Genomic DNA, 22,948 nt, shown 5'->3' on the forward strand with positions numbered 1-22,948 from the left:
TTTTAAATCAGAGCATGAACGTAAAATAAAACAAGAATAACTACAACCCAAATTCCAATGAAGTTGGGACATTGTGTTAAACATAAATAAAAACAGAAGACAATGATTTGCAAATCATGTTCAACCTATATTTAACTGAATACACTACAAAGACAAGATATTTAATGTTCAAACTGATAAACTTAATTGTTTTTAGCAAATAATCATTAACTTAGAATTTTATGTTTACCACTGTGTTACATCATCTTTTCTTTTAACAACATTCACTAAACGTTTGGGAACTGAGGGCACTAATTGTTGACGCTTTGTGGGTGGAATTCTTTCCCATTCTTGCTTGATGTACAGCTTCAGCTGTTCAACAGTCCGGGGTCTCCGTTGTCGTATTTTACGCTTCATAATGCGCCACACATTTTCAATGGGAGACAGGTCTGGACTGCAGGCAGGCCAGTCTAATACTCGCACTCTTTTACTACGAAGCCACACTGTTGTAACATGCAGAAGGTGGTTTGGCATTGTCTTGCTGAAAGAAGCAGGGGCGTCCATGAAAAAGACGTTGCTTGGATGGCAGCATATGTTTCTCCAAAATATTAAATATATGTAGGTCGTGACCGAAAGAACAATATCCCGGATACAAGTGGCCGAAATTAGTTTCTTCCGCAGGGTGTCCGGGCTCTCCCTTAGAGATAGGGTGAGAAGCTCGGTCATCCGGGAGGATCTCAGATTAGAGCCGCTGCTCCTCCACATAGAGAGGAGCCAGATGAGGTGGCTGGGGCATCTGATTCGGAAGCTATATATTAAAAATTAAATATAGGTTGAACATGATTTGCAAATCATTGGATTCTGTTTTTATTTATGTTTAACACAACGTCCCAACTTCATTGGAATTGGGGTTGTAAAGCAAATATGAATGTGGAAATTCAGATATTGCTGAACAATATCACTTTATCTAATATTTATCTAATACAGAAAATGGATGGATGGATGGATAATAAAGGCAATCCTTATACAAAAACAAACAAATAAAATCTTGATAAAATAACAAATGAAGGCAAACTCAGCTCCAAGAAATGGTCTGACACAATTTTGTTTCCACCTGGTAAACAGCACAATACGCTCACCAGGCAGATTACAAAAACAGGAACAAGTCTGCAGTGGATATAAAAAGTCTACACACCCCACTTCAAATTATATATTTTTTTGTAATGTAAAATAATTTTTTAAAGGTCCCATGTTTTGGCTATTTAGACCTCCATTGAGTGACTCTCCAACATGGACTTACTTCAATTTAATTTAAAAAAACACCTTGGTTTTGTCATATGAGTGTCCAGAAAAGGCCCCGCTGACAGCGACTTCTATTTGACGCAGTTTTGTATCCGCTTTGCCCATATTTGGCTTAGACTGGCCCCTTTCCTCTGATTGGTTACCTCCGTGTAGAAGACCCACTTGTGAGAGGACGTGTTTGTTACGTTGACACCGCTGGCTCGGGAGCGGAGAGGTAGGTGGAGATCTTCGCTAGTGACGTAAGATAAACTCGAGAAATTCCATTGGCCTGATTTAAGAATTTCGGCAGAAAAACGTCTGGAACTCAGAAATACATAGATGATTTAAATTTATACTTCAGGTTTAGGCGGAATGGTGGGTGACTGGTTAGAGCGTCTGCCTCACAGTTCTGAGGACCGGGGTTCAATCCCCAGCCCCGCCTGTGTGGAGTTTGCATGTTCTCCCCGTGCCTGCGTGGGTTTTCTCCGGTCACTCCAGTTTCCTCCCACATCCCAAAAACATGCGTGGTAGGTTGATTGAAGACTCTAAATTGCCTGTAGGTGTGAATGTGAGTGCGAATGGTTGTTTGTTTATGTGTGCCCTGCGATTGGCTGGCAACCAGTTCAGGGTGTACCCCGCCTCCTGCCTGAAGATAGCTGGGATAGGCACTCCCGTGACCCTAGTGAGGATAAGCGGCTCAGAAAATGGATGGATGGATGGATGGACTTCACATTTACTGAGGCACCAAGGAGACAATATTGAATCACAAATACTACAAAAAGTTGGTTTGGCAAAGTATGTCCCCTTTAAAGCTTTTTCCACTGTTGATGTGACCTAGAATTTGTACAACTCGATTAAAAAAAAAATCTTTTTGGAAAGGGGAGGTGAAAATAAACAACTGAAATAATCTTGTATGTGTTAGACTTGGATTTGACGTTTAACGTGTACACTCTATCTCATGGATGGTGTTGCTCCTATTAAAACTAAGACAAACCTTGAGCTGACCTAAAACACCATGGAGGAGCACCTTGATGGTCAAGATCTCTAAATCAAAGTGTAGAAAAGCAAAAAAATAAGTGGAGAAAGACTAAACTCCAAATTTGCTACAACCTCTACAGACAAAGCCTGTGTAATTTTAAGCAAGAATTTGTCAGGGCAAGACACTTTTCTAAAATCACAAGTAAGAACCTCAACAATACTCACACTGTGTTTGCTGTGGTTGATAAAGCTCACAAACACTCTCTTATCAGAGAGCGTCAGAATTCTCCACATCAGATAAATGCAATGAATTTGCCTGCTATTACGTTGAAAAAATACGATGTATCAGGTCAAATAACACTACAAATCAGAAAAATGCTAAAATGATGCTACGTCTAAAAAAGAATAAACTCTCCTACCACGCCAAAGTTGGATACATTTGACCAAAAAAGAATAGAGAAAACGGTTTAGCTGAAACCATCAGCTTGCTGTCTGGACTCAATACCATCTGAAATTTTCAAAACTATTGTGAAGTCTGTGCTAGTTGATTTGCAGCAAATAATCAATTGCTCACGTCAGTCAGGTGAGTTTCCTAAAGCTTTGAAAGTATCTGCCACTAAGCCACTTCTAAAAAAGAGAATGCGTACATGTGAGCAAACTATAGACCCATCTCCAACCTCCCCTTCATAGCCAAGATTGTTGAGAAAGTGGTTTTTAATCAACCCAGCAATTTCTTGGCGATAAATGGATTGTTTGATGAATTTCAATTAGATTTCTGACCTCATCACACGACAGAATCAGCTCATATAAAACTGATAAATTATGTAAGGTTGAACACTGACTCAGAGAATTTGTCAGTTTTTGTTTTGTTGGATCTCAGTGCGGCGTTTGATACACTATATCATAACATACTGTTGAACAGGTTGGGAACTTGAGTTGGACTAAATGAAACGGTCCTTAAATGGTTCCCAGGGCCTACCTGGAGGAAAGAAGTTATTTCGTAACTATTGGAAGTTTTCAGTTTCATCGAATGGCAATGACATATGGGGTCCCTCAAGGGTCAGTTCTTGGACAGCACTTTGATGTTGCTTATCATCGCTATGCAGATGACACAGAGTTACTGGTTCTCGCGATGTCTCCAGATGACTACAGTTCAATTGAGGTGTTGTGTCAAAAACAAATAAATAACTGGATGAACCAAAATTTCCTTCAGTTAAACACCAAAATTGAGGTAGTTGTTTTTGGCAGTAAATAAAAGAGGATTGCTGCAATCATTCTCTTTAAAAACTACAGACCAAGTCCAAAACCTTGGTGTGCTGATAGATTCCGATCTGACGTTCAGCAGTCATATAAAATCAATCATTAAAACAGGCTTTGACCAGCTGAACAACATATCCAGAGTGATGGGCTGCATGTTCCAAGCAGACCAGGAGACTCTCCCATAGGCATGACTACTGTAATTGTCTTCTGACTGGACTCCCCCAAAAGAGCCTTAAACAGTTGCAGCTCATTCAGAATGCTGCAGCTTGGTTTCTGACCAGAACAAAGATGTCAGCACATATTACTCCAATTCTAAATTCTCTATACTGTCTCCCAGTCAGCTATAGAATTGACTTTAAAGTTCTGCTACTGGTCTAGTTATCACTAAATGGTTTAGGTCCTGGATATATTAAAGAAATGCTCATGGAATATAAACTCAGTAGGGCTTTGAGATCTACAGACTCAGGTTAGATAGTGGAGCACAGAGTCCAAAGCAAACGTGGTGAAGCAGCATTTTGTTATGCTGTGCACAAATGGAATAAACTACCATCAGAAGTGAAGTCAGCCTCAAAGTGTCAGTGTTTTTAAGTCCAGATTAAAAATTCTTCTTTTTTTTCATAATTATGATTGAGCATTTTAGAGATTTTCAATTTCTTAAATAATTATTCTTGCACTGTAGTTTTTTTTTTTTTTTAGTAATTTTAGTAAACTGTCTTTTAATTTTCTTTACTTTTGTTTTGAAATGTCTTTTTTGCTCTTTGTTTTTAAACGCTTTTCATCATGTAAAGCACATTGAGTTACCTTGTGTATGAAATGCGCTAAATAAATACATTTGCCTTCCTGGTCTTTTTTATAAAGACCAGATACTGCAGGTAAGACTGCATTACAATAATAAGGTGACCTTACTTGGGACTTGACTTATCACAGGACTTGACTTGAGATAAACTGTGACTTGACCTGACTTGGCTTGCCCATGACAATATGATTTGGGACTTGCTTGATACTTTTCTGGACCCCACCCACATAAACTGTATGTATTCTGTACCCTGCCGACATACTAGAATGCATTGTGTGACTGCCACATGATTGACAGTTGCATGTTTTGTGTCATGTTGTGTTTTGGATGTTTGTTTGAAACAACTGTGGTGTCTCGCTGTGTCATGTGACCTCCTCATTGACAAGATGATTGCTGGATTATTTACATTACTTCCTGTAATTTCTTCATCTTTTGTATGTTACAGGAAGAAGATGGCGCACGTGTGAGGACTAAAAAAACTTTATTCAGCAGCACACGGAGAAAGCACAATGACCGTGAACACAACACACATGCACAACATGGCAAGATGACTGTGCACAGAGGCTGCCACACTGGTAACGCGTGTGCGCACAACACACACACACACACACACACACACACACACACAGTGGAATGACTAATTACATGTAACAAGATTATGTAATTTATTTTATTTATCCATCCATCCATTTTCCACTGCTTATCCGAGGTCGGGTCGTGGGAGCAGGAGGTTTAGCAGGGACGCCCAGACTTCCCTCTCCCCAGCCAGGCCAGCCGAAAGACATAGTCTCTCCAGCGTGTCCCGGGTCGTCCCCGGCGTCTCCTCCCGGTGGGACGTGCCCGGAACACCTCACCAGGGAGCGATCCTGGAAGCTTCCGAATCAGATCCCCCAGCCACCTCATCTGGCTCCTCTCTATGTGGAGGAGCAGCGGCTCTAATCTGAGATCCTCCCGGATGACCGAGCTTCTCACCCTATCTCTAAGGGAGAGCCCGGACACCCTGCGGAAGAAACTAATTTCGGCCACTTGTATCCGGGATATTGTTCTTTCGGTCACGACCTACAGCTCGTGACCATAGGTGAGGGTAGGAACATAGATTGACCGGTAAATTGAGAGCTTCGCCTTTCGGTTTAGCTACTTCTTTACCACAACGGACCAATACAAAGTCCGCATCACTGCAGACGCTGCACCGATCCGCCTGTCGATCTCCCGTTCCAATCTTCCCTCACTCGGAACAAGACCCCAAGATACTTGAACTCCTCCACTTGGGGCAGGATCTCATCCCCAACCTGGAGAGGGCACGCCACCCTTTTCCGACTGAGGACCATGGTCTCATATTTGGAGGCGCTGATTCTCATCTCAGCCGCTTCACACTCGGCTGCGAACTGCTCCAGTGAGAGTTGGAAATTACGGCTTGATGAAGCCAGCAGAACCACATCATCTGCAAAAAGCAGAGATGCAATACTGAGGCCACCAAACCAGACCCCCTCTACGCCTCGGTTGCGCCTAGAAATTCTGTCCATAAAAGTTATGAACAGAATCGGTGAAAAAGGGCAGCCTTGGCGGAGTCCAACCCTCACCGGAAACAAGTCCGACTCACTGCCGGATATGCGGACCAAACTCTGACACCGTTCGTAAAGGGACCAAACAGCCCGTATTAGGGGGTTTGGTACCCCATACTCCCGAAGCACCCCCCACAGGAATCCCAGAGGGACATGGTCGAACGCCTTCTCCAAGTCCACAAAACACATGTAGACTGGTTGGGCGAACACCCATGCACCCTCGAGGACCCTGCTAAGGGTGTAGAGCTGTTCCACTGTTCCACGGCCAGGACGTAAATCTGATATTCAACTTCCCGATGGACCCTGCTCTCCAGCACCCCTGAATAGACCTTCACAGGGAGGCTGAGGAGTGTGATCCCCCTGGAGTTGGAACATACCCTCCGGTCCCCTTTCTTAAAAACCACCACCACCCCAGTCTGTCAATCCAAAGGCACTGTCCCCTATGTCTATGCGATGTTGCAGAGGCGTGTCAACCAGGACAGCCCCACAACATCCAGAGCCTTTAGGAACTCCGGGCGAATCTGATCCAACCCCAGGGCCTTTCCACCGAGGAGCGTTTTAACCCCCTCGGTGACCTCAACCCCAGAGATAGAAGAACTCGCCTCAGAGAACCCAGACTCTGCTTCCTCATAGGAAGGCATGTCAGTGGAATTGAGGAGGTCTTTGAAGTATCCTCCCCACTGACTCGCAACGTCCCGAGTCGAGGTCAGCAGCGCCCCATCCCCACTATACACAGTGTTGATGGTGCACTGCTTCCCTCTCCTGAGACGCCGGATGGTGGACCAGAATTTCCTCGAAGCTGTCAGAATCAGAATCATCTTTATTTGCCAAGCATGTCAAAAAAACACACAAGGAATTTGTCTCCGGTAATTGGAGCCGCTCTAGTACGACAACAGACAGTCAATTGACAGAGAACACTTTTGAGACATAAAGACATTGACAAAAAACAGTCACTGAGCAATAAAGGTTTAATAGTTATCTGGTAATGCCAGTACATTTTTATTTTTTTTTGACAATTGTGCAAAAGATGCAGAGTCCTCGAGCAGTTCGAATGACTAACTATTGCAATAGTCCGGTGCAATGACCATTGTGCAAAGTGCGCCGAGACTTCAAGGAGTGTATGCAGTTTAAAGTGACGAGTAGCGGGATAATCTGGGACAATGTTGATTGTGCAAATGTTGCAGATACTCCTCAATCAGTGTGCAAATGGAGCAGATGCTACTCTGGCATGAGTGGCCAGTATTGGTCAACAACAGATATGCAAATAGTGCAGCGTGGCGAGACTACTACAGTGAGTGCACGAGTAATATATAATTGGCCCCACAGAAATGTGACAAAGAACTTAAGTCAAACAATTGCCAGCATGTTGTAATGGAATTGTAGGTTAGGTGTTTAAGAAGTTGATCGCAAGAGGGAAGAAGCTGTTGGAATGTCTGCTAGTTCTAGTTTGCATTGATCGGGAGCGCCTACCTGAGGGAAGGAGCTGGAAGAGCTGGTGACCGGGATGTGGAGGGTCCGAGAGCATTTTGCACGCTCTTGTCTTAGTTCTGGCAGCGTGCAAGTCCTCAAGGGTGGGTAGGCGGGTACCGGCAATCCTTTCAGCAGTTTTGATTGTCCGTTGCAGTCGGAGTTTGTCCTTTTTTGTAGCAGCACCAAACCAGACTGTGATGGAAGAACACAGGACTGATTCGATGACCGCTGTGTAGAACTACCTCAGCAGCTCCTGTGGCAGGCCGTGCTTTCTCAGAAACTGCAGGAAGTAAATCCTCTGCTGGACCTTTTTGAGGACGGAGTTGATGTTGGTCGCCCACTTCAGGTCCTGAGAGACTGTAATTCCCAGGAACTTGAAGGTCTTGACGGTTGACAAAAGGCAGCTGGACAACGTGAGGGGCAGCTGTGGCGAAGGATGCCTCCTGAAGTCCACGTTCATCTCTACAGTCTTGAGCGTGTTCAGCTCCAGGTTGTGTCGGCCGCACCACAGCTCCAGCCGCTAGACTTCCTGTCGATATGCAGACTCGTCAACGTCCTTGATGAGGCCGATGAAAGTGGTGCCATCTGCAAACTTGAGGAGTTTGACAGCCGGGTTTTCTGAGGTGCAGTCGTTCGTGTAGAGAGAGTAGAGCAGCGGAGAGAGGACACAACCTTGGGGCGCCCCAGTGCTGATGCTGCGTATAGTTGAGGAGGTCTCTCCCAGCCCCACCTGCTGTGTCCTGCCCGTCAGGAAGCTGTAAATCCACTGGCAGATGGCAGGTGAGACGCTGAGCTGGAGAAGCTTGGATGAAAGGAGTTCAGGTGATGATGGTGTTGAACGCTGAGCTGAAGTCCACGAACAGGATCGTCGCGTAGGTCCCTGCACTGTCGAGGTGTTCAAGGATGAAGTGCAGTCCCATGTTGACTGCATCATCCGCAGACCTGTTCGCTCGGTAGACAAACTGCAGGGGGTCTAGCAGGGGACCTGTGATGCTTTTGAGGTGGTCCAGCACGAGACGTTCAAAGGACTTCATGACCACAGATGTCAAGGCGACAGGCCTGTAGTCATTTAGACCCGAGATTGCCGGTTTCTTGGGGACTGGAATGATGGTGGACCGTTTGAAACAGGATGGTACTTCGCACAGTTCCAGAGATCTATTGAAGATCTGAGTGAAGACTGGCGCGAGCTGGTCCGCGCAGACTATGAGGCAGGATGGGGACACATGGTCTGGGCCTGCCGCTTTGTTAATCTTTTGTTGTTTGAAGATGCGTCTCACATCATGTTCGTGGATGGTAAACGCAGAAGTCAGAGATGTGATTGTGGTCGGGGGTGCAGCCGGATGGGTGTGGCGTGTGAAAGTGTCCTTTTCAAATCTGCAGTCGAAGGTATTCAAGTCGATGGCAAGTGTGCTATTGTTCTCAGCTTGGGGGGATCGTCGCTTGTAATTAGTCAGCGATTGGAATGCATGCCAGACTGATTTAGAGTCGTTAGCGCTAAACTGTTTTTCCAACTTTGCTGCATAGTTCCTCTTTGCAATGTCAGCTGGTTTCTAGCTCGATTATACAGGGCCCTGTCCCCGCTCTGATATGCGTCCTCCTTAGCTTGGCGAAGCTGCTTAAGTTTGGCAGTGAACCACGGCTTGTTGTTGTTGAAAGTGCGAAATGACTTTGTTGGTACACACACATCTTCACAGAAACTGATATAGGTTGTGACAGTATATATATTCATCCAGGTTGCCAGCGGAATTTTCAAAGACACTCCAGTCTGTGCAGTCTAAACAGCTTTGAAGTTCCATCTTTGCTTCATTGTTCCACTTTTTCACTGTATTCACTGTAGGCTTCACGCATTTAAGTTATTGCCTGTACGTCGGTATTAAGTGACTTAAGCAGTGATCAGACAAGCCCAGTGCTGCACGAAGTTTGGCACGGTATGCGTTTTTTAGTATAGCAGTGGTCCAAAATGTTATTTTCCCTGGTAGGACAGTAGACAGTAGTGCTGCTTGTATTTAGGGAGTTCCTGGTTGAGTTTAGCTTTGTTAAAGTCCCCGGGAATAATGGGGGGTGAGTCCGGGTTTTTTTGTTCAATTTCGTTGGCTTGTTCGGCGAGCGTTAGCAGTGCGGCGTTCGTGTTAGCTTGAGGTGGGCTGTACGCTGCAGCGAGGATGAATGATGTGAACTCACGCGGCGAGTAGAATGGCTTACAGTTCAAAAACAGCGACTCAAAATGCGGGCTGCAGTGTGTGCTGAGCTCCATGACGTCCGTACACCATTTTTCGTTGATATAGAAGCATATCATTTGTTTTCGCCCGTTAACTCCGTGATGCGGTCTGCTCGGTGAAGATGAAAACGCGGAAGCATGACGGCGGCGTCGGCTACAGCCTCACAAAGCCAAGTCTCCGTGAAGCACATGGCGGCGGAACGTCCGAAGTCTTTACTGGCCTTTATCAAAAGATGAAGCTCGTCCATTTTGTTGGGTTGGGAGCGTACACTGCTGGATCGACGGGAACGCCAATCTGTATCCTCTCCTGCGGAGTTTCACCTGGATGCCAGCTCGCTTCCCTCTGTGGAGTCGCCTCCACCTCCTTGCGCCGAAAACCGCCGATGCCGCTCCGGTGAGTAACTCGGGGGGGGAAAAACTGAGCGGATTTGCGAAAGTTGGTGAAAGAAAGTCCAGAGTAGCCTCCTTGACGGATAGCAAGTCTCCCCTTGTGTAAGTGAGTCGTGTAATGTCTCCAACGAACGAAAAACACAAAAACAATACTAGAAATCGCGTAACCGAGGCGACGACACTGGTAGGCGCCATCTTGGTATATACGGAAGTCGTTCTCCATGACCTCACCGAACACCTCCCATGTCCGAGTTTTTGCCTCAGCAACCACCAAAGCTGCATTCCATTTCGCCAGCCGGTACTCATCTGCTGGCTCAGGAGACCCACAGGCCAAAAAGGCCCGATAGGACTCCTTCTTCATCTTTATGGCATCCCTCACCGTTGGTATCCACCAAAGGGTTCGAGGATTGCCGCCACGTAGTCGTAAGGTAGTCGGTACTACCTTACGGCCACAGCTCCAGTCGGCCGCCTCGGCAATGGAGGTGCGGACCATGGTCCACTTGGACTCAATGTCCCCCGCCTCCCCCGAGACGTGGATGAAGTTCTGCCGGAGGCGGGAGTTGAAACTCCTTCTGACAGGGGATTCTGCCAGACGTTCCCAGCAGACCCTCACAATATGTTTGGGCCTGCAACGTCGGACCGGCATCTTCCCGCACCATCGCAGCCAACTCACCACCAGGTGGTGATCAGTTGACAGCTCTGCCTCAGCGACCACCAAAGCTGCATTCCGCTTGGCCAGCCGGGACTCATCTGCTGCCTCAGGAGTCCCACAGGCCAAAAAGGCCCGATAGGACTCCTTCTTCAGCTTAACGGCATCCTTCACTGTTGGTGTCTACCAACGGGTTCAGGCATTGCCGCCACCGAACACCTTACGGCCACAGCTCCGGTCGGCCGTCTCAGCAATGGAGGCGCAGAACATGGTCCACTCGGACTCGATGTCCCCCGCCTCCCCCGGAACAGAAGCAAAGTTCTGTCGGAGGTGGGAGTTGAAACTCCTTCTGACAGGGAATTCTGCCAGACCCTCACAATACGTTTGGGCATGCCACGTCGGACCGGCATCTTCCCCCACCATCGCAGCCAACTCACCACCAGGTGGTGATCAGTTGACAGCTCCGCCCCTCCCTTCACCTGAGTGTCCAAGACATGCGGCCGCCAGTCCAATGACACAACCACAAAGTCGATCATCGAACTGCGACCTATGGTGTCCTGGTGCCAAGTGCACGTGTGGACACCCTTATGCTTGAACAAGGTGTTCGTTTTGGACAATCCATGCTGAGCACAGAAGTCCAATAACAGAACAACGCTCGGGTTCCTCCCAGTCACGCCCTTCCAGGTCTCACTGTCATTGCCCATGTGCGCATTGAAGTCCCCCAGCAGAACGATGGAGTCCCCAGAGGGAGCGCTCTCCAGCACCCCCTCTAAGGACTCCAAAAAGGGTGGGTACTCTGAACTGCTGTTTGGTGTATTGGCACAAACAACGAAGGCGGAGGGAGGCTACCCTCTCGTCCACCGGGGTGAACTCCAACGTACAGGCGCCGAGCCGGGGGGCAATAAGTATACCCACAACTGCTCGGCGCCTCTCACCGTGGGCAACTCCAGAGTGGAAGAGAGTCCAACCCCTCTCAAGAGGACTGGTACCAGAGCCCAAGCAGTGTGTGGAGGCGAGTCCGACTATATCTAGTCGGAACTTCTCGACCTCACACACCAGCACGGGCTCCTTCCCTGCCAGTGAGTTGACGTTCTACGTCCCTAGACCCAGCTTCTGTAGCCGGGGATCGGATCACCAAGGCCTTCGGCCAGTTCCCACTGCACCCATGCCCTATGGCCCCTCCCACAGGTGGTGAGCCCATGGGACGGGGGACCCACGTTACCCTTTCGGGCTGTGCCATGGGCCCCGGCCACCAGGCGCTCACCTTCGAGCCCTACCTCCAGGCCTGGCTCCAGAGGGGCGCCCCGGTGACCCGCGTCCGGGCAAGGGAAACCTCGATCCACTTATATTTTTCATAATAGGAGTCTTTTAGCCATGCTTTGTCTGGTCCCTCACCTAGGACCTGTTTCCCATGGGTGACCCTACCAGGGGCGTGAAGCCCCAGACAAGTTAGCTCCGAGGATCATTGGGACACACAGGCCCCTCCACCACGTTAAGGTGACGGCTTCCAGGAGGGGTTTATTTTATTTATTTATATATATATATTTTTTTTTATTTGAATGACAAAATTTCTCTCATTGTAATTCATTAGGTCGGTTGATTGAAGACTCTAAATTGCCCATTGGTGTGAATATGAGGGCGAATGGTTGATTGTTTATATGTGCCCTGCGATTGGCTGGCGCCCAGTTCAGGGCCCGAAGAAGATAGCTGGTATAGGCTCCAGCACACTCGGGACCCGAGTAAGGATAAGCGGTCGAGAAAATAGATGGATGTAATCCATTACATTACTGGGAGAAAATATTGAATAAAATTACAGTTTCTTTTGGAAATTTCCAGGATGACAATTTTAGTTACATTTGAAAAATAGCCACAAAAGCGCAGATTTTTTTCTTCATGTCACTTCCTCCTTCGAAAGCCAAAGCTTGTGATTGGCTCTTTATGGTAATGTACCATTCTGCTTTAGTCTCCATGCATCCATCCATCCATCAATTTTCCATACCACTTATCCTCACTCAGGTCACGGGCATGCTGGAGCCTATACCAGCTGACTTTGGGCAAGAGGCGGGGTTCACCCTGAACTGGTCGCCAGCCAATCGCAGGGCACAAATAAACAAACAACCATTCAAAATCTTCAATTAACCAACTATGCATGATTTTGGAATGTGGGAGGAAACCGGAGCACCTGGAGAAAACCCACGCAGGCGCGGGGAGAACATGCAAACTCCACACAGGCGGGGCCAGATTTGAACCCGGATCCTCAGAACTGTGAGGCAGATGTGCTAAGCAGTCGGCCGGTCGTGCTGCCTGCTCTAGTCTCAACGAAGACATATTTTTCCAAATGTGACTGAGATTTTGAAAAGGTTACACTAATAGTTACACTTTTGAACACATCAAAGAAAATTGACTTTTGAACAGTTTCATCTTTATAATTTTTGACTTCATGACTGTGTTGGGGAGTAACATGTAACGAGATTATTTAAGGCGGCACGGTGAGCGACTGGTTAGCACATCTGCCACACCGATGTGTGTGTATATACATTATATATATACATATATATAGATATAAACAACCCCAATTCCAATGAAGTTAAATATAAATAAAAACAGAATACAATGATTTGCAAATCATGATCAACCTATATTTAATTGAATACACTGCAAAGACAAGATATTTAATGTTCAAACTGATAAAACATATTGTTTTTAGCAAATAATCATGAACTTAGTATTTTATGGCTGTAACATGTTCCAAAAAAGCTGGGACAGGTGGCAAAAAAGACTGAGAAAGTTGAGGAATGCTCATCAAACACCTGTTTGGAACATCCCACAGGTGAACAGGCTAATTGGGAACAGGTGGGTGCCATGATTGGGTATAAAAGGAGCTTCCCTGATTTGCTCAGTCATTCACAAGCAAAGATGGGGCGAGGTTCACCTCTTTGTGAACAAGTGCGTGAGAAAATAGTCGAACCGTTTAAGTTCCTCAACGTACAATTGAATTTAGGGATTTTATCTACGGTCCATAATATCATCAAAAGGTTCAGAGAATCTGGAGAAATCACTGCATGTAAGCAGCAAGGCCGAAAACCAACATGCCCGTGACCTTCAATCCGTCAGGCGGCACTGCATCAAAAACCGACATCAATGTGTAAAGGATATCACCACATGGGCTCAGGAACACTTCAGAAAACCAATGTCAGTAAATATAGTTCGGCGCTACATCCGTAGGTGCAACTTGAAACTCTACTATGCAAAGCAAAAGCCCTTTATCAACAACACCCAGAAACGCGGCAAGCTTCTCTGGGCCCGAGCTCATCTAAGATGGACTGAGGAAAAGTGGAAAAGTGTTCTGTGGTCTGACGAGTCCACATTTCAAATTGTTTTTGGAAATTGTGGACATCGTGTCCTACGGGCCAAAGAGGAAAAGAACCATCCGGACTGTTATGGATGCAAAGTTCAAAAGCCAGCATCTGCGATGGTATGGGGCTGTGTTCGTGCCAATGGCATGGGTAACTTACACATCTACGAAGGCACCATTAATGCTGAGAGGTACATATGGGTTTTGGAGAAACATATGCTGTCATCCAAGCAACGTCTTTTTCATGGACGCCCTTGCTTATTTCAGCAAGACAATGCCAAACCACATTCTGCACGTGTTACAACGGTGCTGCTTCGTAGTAAAAGAGTGCGGATACTAGACTGGCCTTCCTGCAGTCCAGACTTGTCTCCCATTGAAAATGCTTGGCGCATTATGAAGCGTAAATCCGACAGCGGAGACCCCGGACTGTTGAACAGCTGAAGCTGTACATCAAGCAAGAATGTGAAAGAATTCCACCGACAAAGCTTCAACAATTAGTCTCCTCAGTTCCCAAACGTTTATTGAATGTTGTTAAAAGAAAAGGTGATGTAACACAGTGGTAAACATGACCCTGTCCCAGCTTTTTCGGAACATGTTGCAGCCATAAAATTCTAAGTTAATGATTATTTGCTAAAAACAATAAAGTTTATCAGTTTGAAGATTAAATATTTTGTCTTTGTAGTGTATTCAATTAAATATAGGTTGAACATGATTTGCAAATCACTGTATTCTGTTTTTATTTATGTTTAACACAAAGTCCCAACTTCATTGGAATTGGGGTTGTATAATATATATATATATATATATATATATATATATATAAAATGCAGCCCTATGGGGGGCACAAGCCAGTGCAAACTGTAGGCCGGTCCAAAGCCCGGATAAATGCAGAGGGTTGCGTCAGGAAGGGCATCCGGCTTAAAACAGCTTAATTCCATACCGGATCGGTCGTGCCCCGGGTTAACAACGTCCGCCACCGGCGCCGTCAACCTGCAGGGAGCCATTGCAAATTCAGCTACTGTGGGTCGAAGTCGAAGTTTCCTGCCTGCCTCTCTAATCACCTTGGCTGCAGTGGTCCAGTCTTCTGGAAGCTCCTCCTGTCCACCGAGAGCCTGTCTCACCTCTTCCCGAAAAGCTGCACAACACTCGTCCTGTCTCAGCTTCCACCACATGGTTCTCTGCTCTGCCTTTGTCTTCCTAATCTTCCTCCCCACCACCATAGTCATCTTACACACCACCATCCTCTGCTGTCTAGCCACACTCTCCCCTACCACTACCTTACAGTCGGTACCCTCCTTCAGATTACATCGTCTGCACAAGATGTAATCCATCTGCGTGCTTCTACCTCTGCTCTTGTGGGTCACCCTATTTTCCTGCCTCTTCTGAAAAAAAGTGTTCACTACAACCATTTGCATTCTTTTTGCAAAGTCTAGCACCATCTGTACCTCCAAGTTCCTTGCCTGGATGCCGTACTTACCCATCACTTCTTCATCACCCCTGTTTCCTTCACCAACATGTCCATTACAATCTGCACCAATCATGACTCTCTCTCTCTGTCTGAGATGCTCAGAACTACTCAGGCCTAGCTCCTTCCAGTATTTCTCTTTCACCTCTAGGTCACATCCTACCTGTGGGGCATAGCCACTAATCACATACATAACACACTCAATTTCAAGTTTCAGCCTCATCACTCGATCTGATACTCTTTTCACCTCCAAGACATTCTTAGCCAACTCTTGTTTTAAAATAACCCCGGCTCCATTTCTCCTCCCATCTACACCATGGTAAAATAATTTAAACCCTGCCCCTAAACTTCTAGCCTTACTGCCTTTCATATTTGTTTGGCAAAGTTTTAAGTTTTACTCTTCCTGATGCAACCCTCTGCATTTATCCGGGTTTGGGACCGGCCTTCAGTTTGCACTGTTTTACTATTTCACTCAAACACACACAAAGCACAACAGGAAGTGGAATTTAATAGAAAATTTCATTAAATCTAACGGGGAAACTACAGGGTAACATACAGAGGGACTACTACAAAAATTACAGACAAACGTACGTAAAGAACAAGATATAGGGTGAATGACTGAACACGTAATGTGAGCGTGAAATGAGTTGAATCATAGTGATGGAGAGCAGAGTTGTGACTAGTGTGAGCTTGGTAACTTATACCCCAGATTGCTATGCACTAATTTGTACTTTCTCGTAATCACTGCAATGTTTGACTCACGACGTAGTTCACCAGGTCTGGTCTTTCTCAGTTGTCTCAGGAGGAACGGAGGCCGGTTTATTTGAAGAAGAAGGTGCAAAAAAAGTTTAAAAAAAAGAGATGCAAAAATATAGTTGTTGTTACATGGGAGGTGCGGTCCGTACTCTTGCTCTTAATTACGGGCGTAACTGGTAGGGGTGCCAGAAGTGGTTACCTGGTGGGCCACGCCAACAGATCAAGGCTGGGAAAACAGATCGAAGCCACATGGCCGGCTTCTTTGATTGGACAGCACCGCCGTCGTGGTCCGGGGTCGTTTCTGCGCAATGGTGACAACAAAACGAAAGGAAAAAGGGGAGGCAGGAGGGGTTGCGTAGCACGGCAGAGCCGTGCCTAAGGTAACTTTAAGGATGAAGAGGAGAACGAGAAGAGGAAGGAGAAGGTGGACACCACAGGGTTAAATTCCTTAGGGGGCGTGTCTAAGAGATGGGTGAAGTGGAGAAGACCACACCCATCTACTTGAATTTTGTCTCCAATTTGGCCCATAAAAATGGGTTTAAAAATCATATATTAATCTAAAATACTCCCAACTTTGTACTCTCCCACGCTTAGGAAAGAAACATAATAAACAATTGTTACAACTCTTGTGCAGGCGCTAAACTAAAGTTCTTGGAATAATCAGTTTTTACAGGTTGATATCGAACACAATCAGAAGAACAAATTCGGAAGGCAACCTGTAACAACACAATCACACAGGCATCATGGCATACATTTTGAATATTCCTGAAGGTTTGTTTTGTTTTTCTACAAACGTGGGATTCATTCATCATTTTAATGTCCACAGGCAGTGTCACCAACCACCACTGGGGGATTGTGTACCATTGTTCAACAGTCATCAATCACTTCCTTCCCCCTCAACCATGCTGTGCCAGTCATAAGGAGACTTGCAATCAGTTCCATGACTCCAGATGATATAAACCAAGTTTCCTGTGTCTTGTGACAACAAACTGGCTGGTGGAGGTTCAGGAAGTAGGAATGCAAATGTTTATCATTTCTTGGGGTTTCCGTTGACAACCGGGCCATAGGCCTAGTTGTTACACTTGCATTTGTAGATATAGCAACAAACTGTGTTAACTGAATTGTTCCTGAGCCCACTCTGCAATATGCTTTACACGATGTCAGTTTTTAATGCAGTGCCCCCTGAGGGAGCGAAGGTAATGGGAAGTCAGTGTTGGTTTTCGAGCTTTGAAGCTTACGTGCATAGATTTCTCCAGATTCTCTGAATCTGTTGATGATATTGTGGACCGTAGATGATAAAATCCTTCCTTGCAATTGTCTGTTGCGAACCGTTCTTAAACTGTTGGACTATTCAAGTATCATCACACTTACCTGTTTCCAATTAACCTGTTCACCTGTGGAATGTTCCAAACAGATGTTTTTGTTTCCACAGTCATCAACTTTCCCAGTGTTTTATTGCCCCTGTCTTTTTTTGGTACATGTAGGTATCCAATTCAAAATGAGCAAAATTGCAAAAAAAAAAAAAAAAAAAAAAACAACAATAATTTTCAACAGTTTGAACATTAAATATTTTGTCTTTTGCACTGTATTCTCTTGTGGCGACACGGTGGACCACTGGTTAGTACATCCGCCTCACCGTTCTGAGGTCCGTGGTTCAAAGCCGTTTGCATGTTCTCCCCATGGCTGCATGGGTTTTCTTCAGCCAAAACATGTATGGTATGCTGATTGAAGACCCTAAATTGTCCATAAGTGGAAGTGCCAATGGTTGTTTGTCTCTATGTGCATTGCGATTGGCTGGCAACCAGTTCAGGGTGTACCTTGGCTCTCCCCCAAAGTCAGCTGAGATGGGCACCAGCACACCCGCTGTCATGGCCCTGTGTTTCAAATTGTTTTTCTTTGTGTTGCAGTGTCTGGGTGAGCGAAGGTGGGCGTTGACATCAGTGACGAACCTGTCATGCATTGTAATCATCAGCCTTTTTACGGGGCACCGTGACAGTGTGTGGGCGTCGGAATATTCACTCGTTTTTGCCCCGTGTTTGCCGCCGTACTGACCGCTGTCCAAATTTAGGTTCTATACGATTATACCACACGGACCTTTTGTTGTGTCTCCCTGCGTTATCTGTTTTTTGATTCTCTCTGGTGGGGAGTCCCTTTAGTTTTGTATGTCTCGCCATCACATGCTCTGTCATTGAATTAAAATTGTTCGGACCGCTTACCTAGAGTCTCTTTTTTGGGATCTGCCCTTACGGCATTGCCGTCCGTGACACCCGCGACCAGTGTTGTCACATTTACGTTGAAAAAGTAACTTAATTACTTTACTGATTACTTGATTTCAAAAGTAACTAAGTTAGAAAAAACGTTTTAGTTACTTTCAGCAGCTGCCAAGTGGCAGCAATATCACTTATCCACAATACAAAAAAAGCATTAACTTAAACCGTACCCATAACTCGGTAATGTACACTACACAGGTTACAGAATCATGTCAACATGAACCAATAACTTAAATATTAGTGTAGTTGAAGCTGCATTAAATCAGCAGACTTGACATGTGGTCCATGAAGGCAACTGTGTGTGTGTGTGTGTGTGTGTGTGCGTGTGCCTGTGGGTGTGTTTATGCTTGCGTGTACGTAAAGGTAAAAGTAAGCGGCGGTTTGATATTAGGGGCATATATACACACACACACACATCATTGCTCCCATCATCATAATTTTGATGCAAAGAGCGAGGTGACAAGATTACGCAACTGTTTAACTGGCAACGCTCTGGGTGATTGACGGGGGGAAGCACTTACATGACGTCAGCGCTGCTAAACCAGCTCACAGTCCGAACTACAGACGAAGTTGTTGAAAGTTCTCACTTTTCATTGTAAATATTAATAAAGATCAGTATTGTAAGTCCTTTAGTGAGTCAGTCCTTATTATATGACGATTAATGACAACGCACTTAGGTATGAGTAATTAACCCACTGCATTGTGTGCTTAACACGGCAGTAAAACTGTATTCTTAATGTGTAAATAAAAAAGTAACAACAATCAAAGACACTTTACTGACAAAAATAACCAAAAAAGTGAAATCGTGCATTTCTTTGCACTTTTATGGTACTGTATAGTCACTGTTCATTGTAGAATAAACAATCACCTCCCTGTTTGTTGAGAAATGAGCGGTCTGCGTGATAGGTTAAATGCTATCAAATAGCTGGACTGCGTTTTGTTTGAATCACCAGGCACACATTTGTACTTGGTGAGAGACATTGAGGACTCAAAAGTAACTATTCCTGGTGTAGTGTATATGGAACTTGTAAGAATTGTGCTTAGTTTAGAAGGAAACGATGAGTAGGAAGCGGCGCCTGTGTCACTTCCGGGTTATCGTAATTTTACATCACAGCGTTATAAATCAAGATTTTTGATATATATGAGGGGCACCACGTCATATTTTTAACTTGAGGCAAAATGACGACAAACCGTTATAATCAGTCTCTTATCGGAAGGTGGCTACAGTTTAGAAACTTTGAGTTCTAGACTTTCAAGAGGTTTCATTCCGAACCCAAACACACACATAATCAATGCAAGTGGTGAATTTTATAATAAAAAGGGGTTTCTACAGGATAAAACACAGACAAATACAAAACAAGACGAACATTGGCGAAGGAAGGGATTTGTGACGTGAGATGAGCAGAATGGGCGTGTAGTGAATGCGTATAGCTGAGGACTCCTGGTCTCATTAATATAAACCCAAATATGCACTAATCTGTACTTTTAGTAGACCGCAATGTTGGACTTACGTGTCTGGAACATGTTTGAGGCAGGCGAGTCAGGCTCCCGAGTGTTCGGCCGGTCCGGTCCGCACTGAGAACAGGTGGATTTAACGGGAGGAAGAAAAAAAAAGGAGGAAAAGCAGGAGGCCAACGAGTTCCCAGGCAGGATGTCTCTCGGGTGTCTCTGTTTGCCAGACGTTCGGAGCGGTCTCGTTGCGTCCGCCTCCGTTCGCTCGGACTGAGCTCGGGCCCCCAAGCAGGGTGGCTCGGAGCGCTTGCAGGAGGCTCTGCAGCCGGGGATCATCCGATGTGTCCTTGCCACCTCGTGTGAGGTGGGCGTCCTGCCTGGCCCGGTCGTCAGCGAGTTGGTCGGGGTGACCAAAGGAAGACTTCCCCACCAAAACTCCCAAAAGCTTTTTTCTGATCCCAGCTCCGGCCCCTTTTATGCCCGGAGCGGATTATTTTGTGGTTTAAAACCAGTAGAATAAAATATTAATTATTGGATTTCAGATAACGAGACCGTCTCCTCACCCTGCATTGTTCCACGCTCATCCTCTCTCATACCTGTAATGAATGTTTCAAATGTTGTATGGTGTGGAGAACATTACATCTGGTTCAGTTAACAACATATTTGACGTTAGACATTCAAGCTTGCTGCAATACAGTCACTAGTGGCGTTCATGTAAAGTGCTTCAAATATTAACTCCCAGTCGAGTCACAGTCTGTCTTATGAACCCATGCCTGTAGAGTCGTTCCATCGGCCGTGGTTGTCGCTGTTGCCTGTTCCAACTCCCAAGTGGCAGTAGTCAAAAGGTTGGAGGCGCCTTTGTTGGTGCAATCCTTCGACTGGCGGGGAGTTAATTAACTTAGCGTCCGGGGGCGCACTCAGCATCCTTGGGTCTCCGCTTTGACGTGCCAGGCAGCCGTGATTCTGTTAGCGTCGGCATGGCAAAGCAAATGTCTGTGTCTTGTTGAAGATAGTTTATTGTGTTGATCTGTTTAGAGTCTGCGTGTGACTCTGGAGTTAACGTCTACCTCGGCGGGAGGCTGGGGTGCCGGGTGGCATCTTTTGCGTAGCATGCCCGCTACACTGGTTTGAAGAAATAAGTGTAGTCAAATTACTTTCCTTGGAAAAATAACTTGTTATTTTGCTCGTTACTTAAAATGGCGACATTTTGGAGTAATGTGTTACTTTGTAACTTTACTAACGTAACGTGTTACCGGCATTACTGCCCGCGACCCTAGTGAGGATAACTGGTTAAGAAAATTATGGATGTATTAAATTAAAATTAGGTTGAATAGGATTTGCAAATCATTGTATTCAGTTTTTAGTTACGTTTTACTCAACCTCCCAACTTCATTGGAATTGGGGTTTGTAGTTACACTACTATGACATTTTCTACTCGGTAACTTGTAATTGTAACCAACTCAATTTTAAAAGTAATCTTCTCAACAATGGTTGTTTATGTATGTGTGTGTTTGCAGACGACAGATGGGAGAGCAGCTCCACATCGGACTCTACTGGAAATGACAACGGTAACACACACAGGGTTCCTACACAAGTATGAAAAGTATGGAATTTGATTTCATAAACTGAACTGATGCATGTGGAGAGAGAATAAAGTTGGGACTCGTGAGGTCAATAAACTAACCCCAAGCTACTATGCACCAATTTGCACTTATTCTGGTAGTTGCTGCAATGTTTGCTCACTATTTGTGGATCACGTGTTCACCGATTCCGAGGCGCTCTTTCTCGGTGGTCTCAGAGGGGAACCGCTGAGTGGATTTAGAAAAAACAGGAAAGGCCACTCTTTGGTGGTCCTTGTGTGGAGAATCGATATCCGTTACAGAATTATGGAAAATGGAAACTATTTTATGGAAAATTGTCATGTTTCCCAGACTGTTAAAACAGTTCTATTAAAACAGGTCTAAAAGCAAAGATTATGAATATCTAAAAAATATATATAGATCGATCCATCTGGTTTTTAAAGCGCTTGGAGGCACAGCTAAGTTTGTGAATTATTATTATGCCATGGGCATGATAAATACCCGATTCTGATTGGGTCCGAAAATTCCATCAGTGTGATGTATACCTTCCGAACGTCTCAAGTAGTTACCATCAAAAAAATCATTACATTGTTCCAAATTAATTAAATTACATTATACAAGCAAACATGGCAACCTGACAGTCTGATTTTCTGTTAAGTAAACATGAAGAACTCTGAGGACAGAAATGAGCAAATTTAAAACAATAAAGAGTGATTTAATCATTTACTTTGGTGAGTCCCCTCATTGAGCCGTCACCTTATCGTGGTGGAGGGGTTTGTGTGTCTCAATGATCCTAGGAGCTAAGTTGTCTGGGGCTCTATGCCCCTGGCAGGGTCACCCATGACAAACAGGTCCTAGGTGAGGGACCAAACAAAGCATGGCTCAAAGACCCCTTATGATGATGACAAACGATGGATTTGGTTTTCCCTTGCCCGGACGCGGGTCACCGGGGCCCCCCACTGGAGCCAGGCCTGGTGGTGGGGCTCAAAGGCGAGCGCCTGCTGGCCGGGCCTGCACCCATGGGGCCCAGCCGGGCACAGCCCGAAAGGGTAACGTGGCTCCCCCTTCCCATAGGCTAACCACCTGTGGGAGGGGCCATTGGGGTCGGGTGCAGTGTGAGCTGGGCGGTGGCCGAAGGCAGGGACCTTGGTGATCCGATATACAGAAGCTGGCTCAAGGGGTGGAATGTCACCTCTCTGGCAGGGAAGGAGCCCGACCTGGTGTGTGAGGTCGAGAAGTTCCGACTAGATATAGTCGGACTCGCCTCCACACACAGTTTGGGCTCTGGTACCAGTCCTCTCGAGAGGGGTTTGACTCTCTTCCACTCTGGAGTTGCCTACGGTAAGAGGCGCCGAGCAGGTGTGGGTATACTTATTGCCCCCCGGCTTGGCGCCTGTACGTTGGGGTTCACCCCGGTGGACGAGAGGGTAGCCTCCCTCCGCCTTTGGGTGGGGGGACGGGTCCTGACTGTTGTTTGAGCCTATGCA

General features: G+C 45.8%; 1 protein-coding gene across 4 annotated transcripts in view; it reads left to right on the plus strand.

Moving 5' to 3' along the window:
* The window catches only part of ccdc120a (coiled-coil domain containing 120a), a 59,452-nt gene that overhangs the window by 17,229 nt on the left and 19,275 nt on the right, over positions 1-22,948 (plus strand). For 3 of the 4 annotated variants that reach the window (XM_061747811.1, XM_061747801.1, XM_061747820.1), the window contains exons 5-6: positions 4,740-4,878; positions 21,399-21,449. In XM_061747811.1, coding sequence (XP_061603795.1) covers positions 4,740-4,878; positions 21,399-21,449 — 190 coding nt within the window. The remainder of the gene's footprint in view (positions 1-4,739; positions 4,879-21,398; positions 21,450-22,948) is intronic. The other variant, XM_061747828.1, reaches the window with a different exon arrangement.

The sequence above is a fragment of the Phyllopteryx taeniolatus genome, chromosome 1 (genome assembly GCF_024500385.1).
Source record: "Phyllopteryx taeniolatus isolate TA_2022b chromosome 1, UOR_Ptae_1.2, whole genome shotgun sequence".
In the NCBI taxonomy this organism is placed as follows: Eukaryota; Metazoa; Chordata; class Actinopteri; order Syngnathiformes; family Syngnathidae; genus Phyllopteryx; species Phyllopteryx taeniolatus.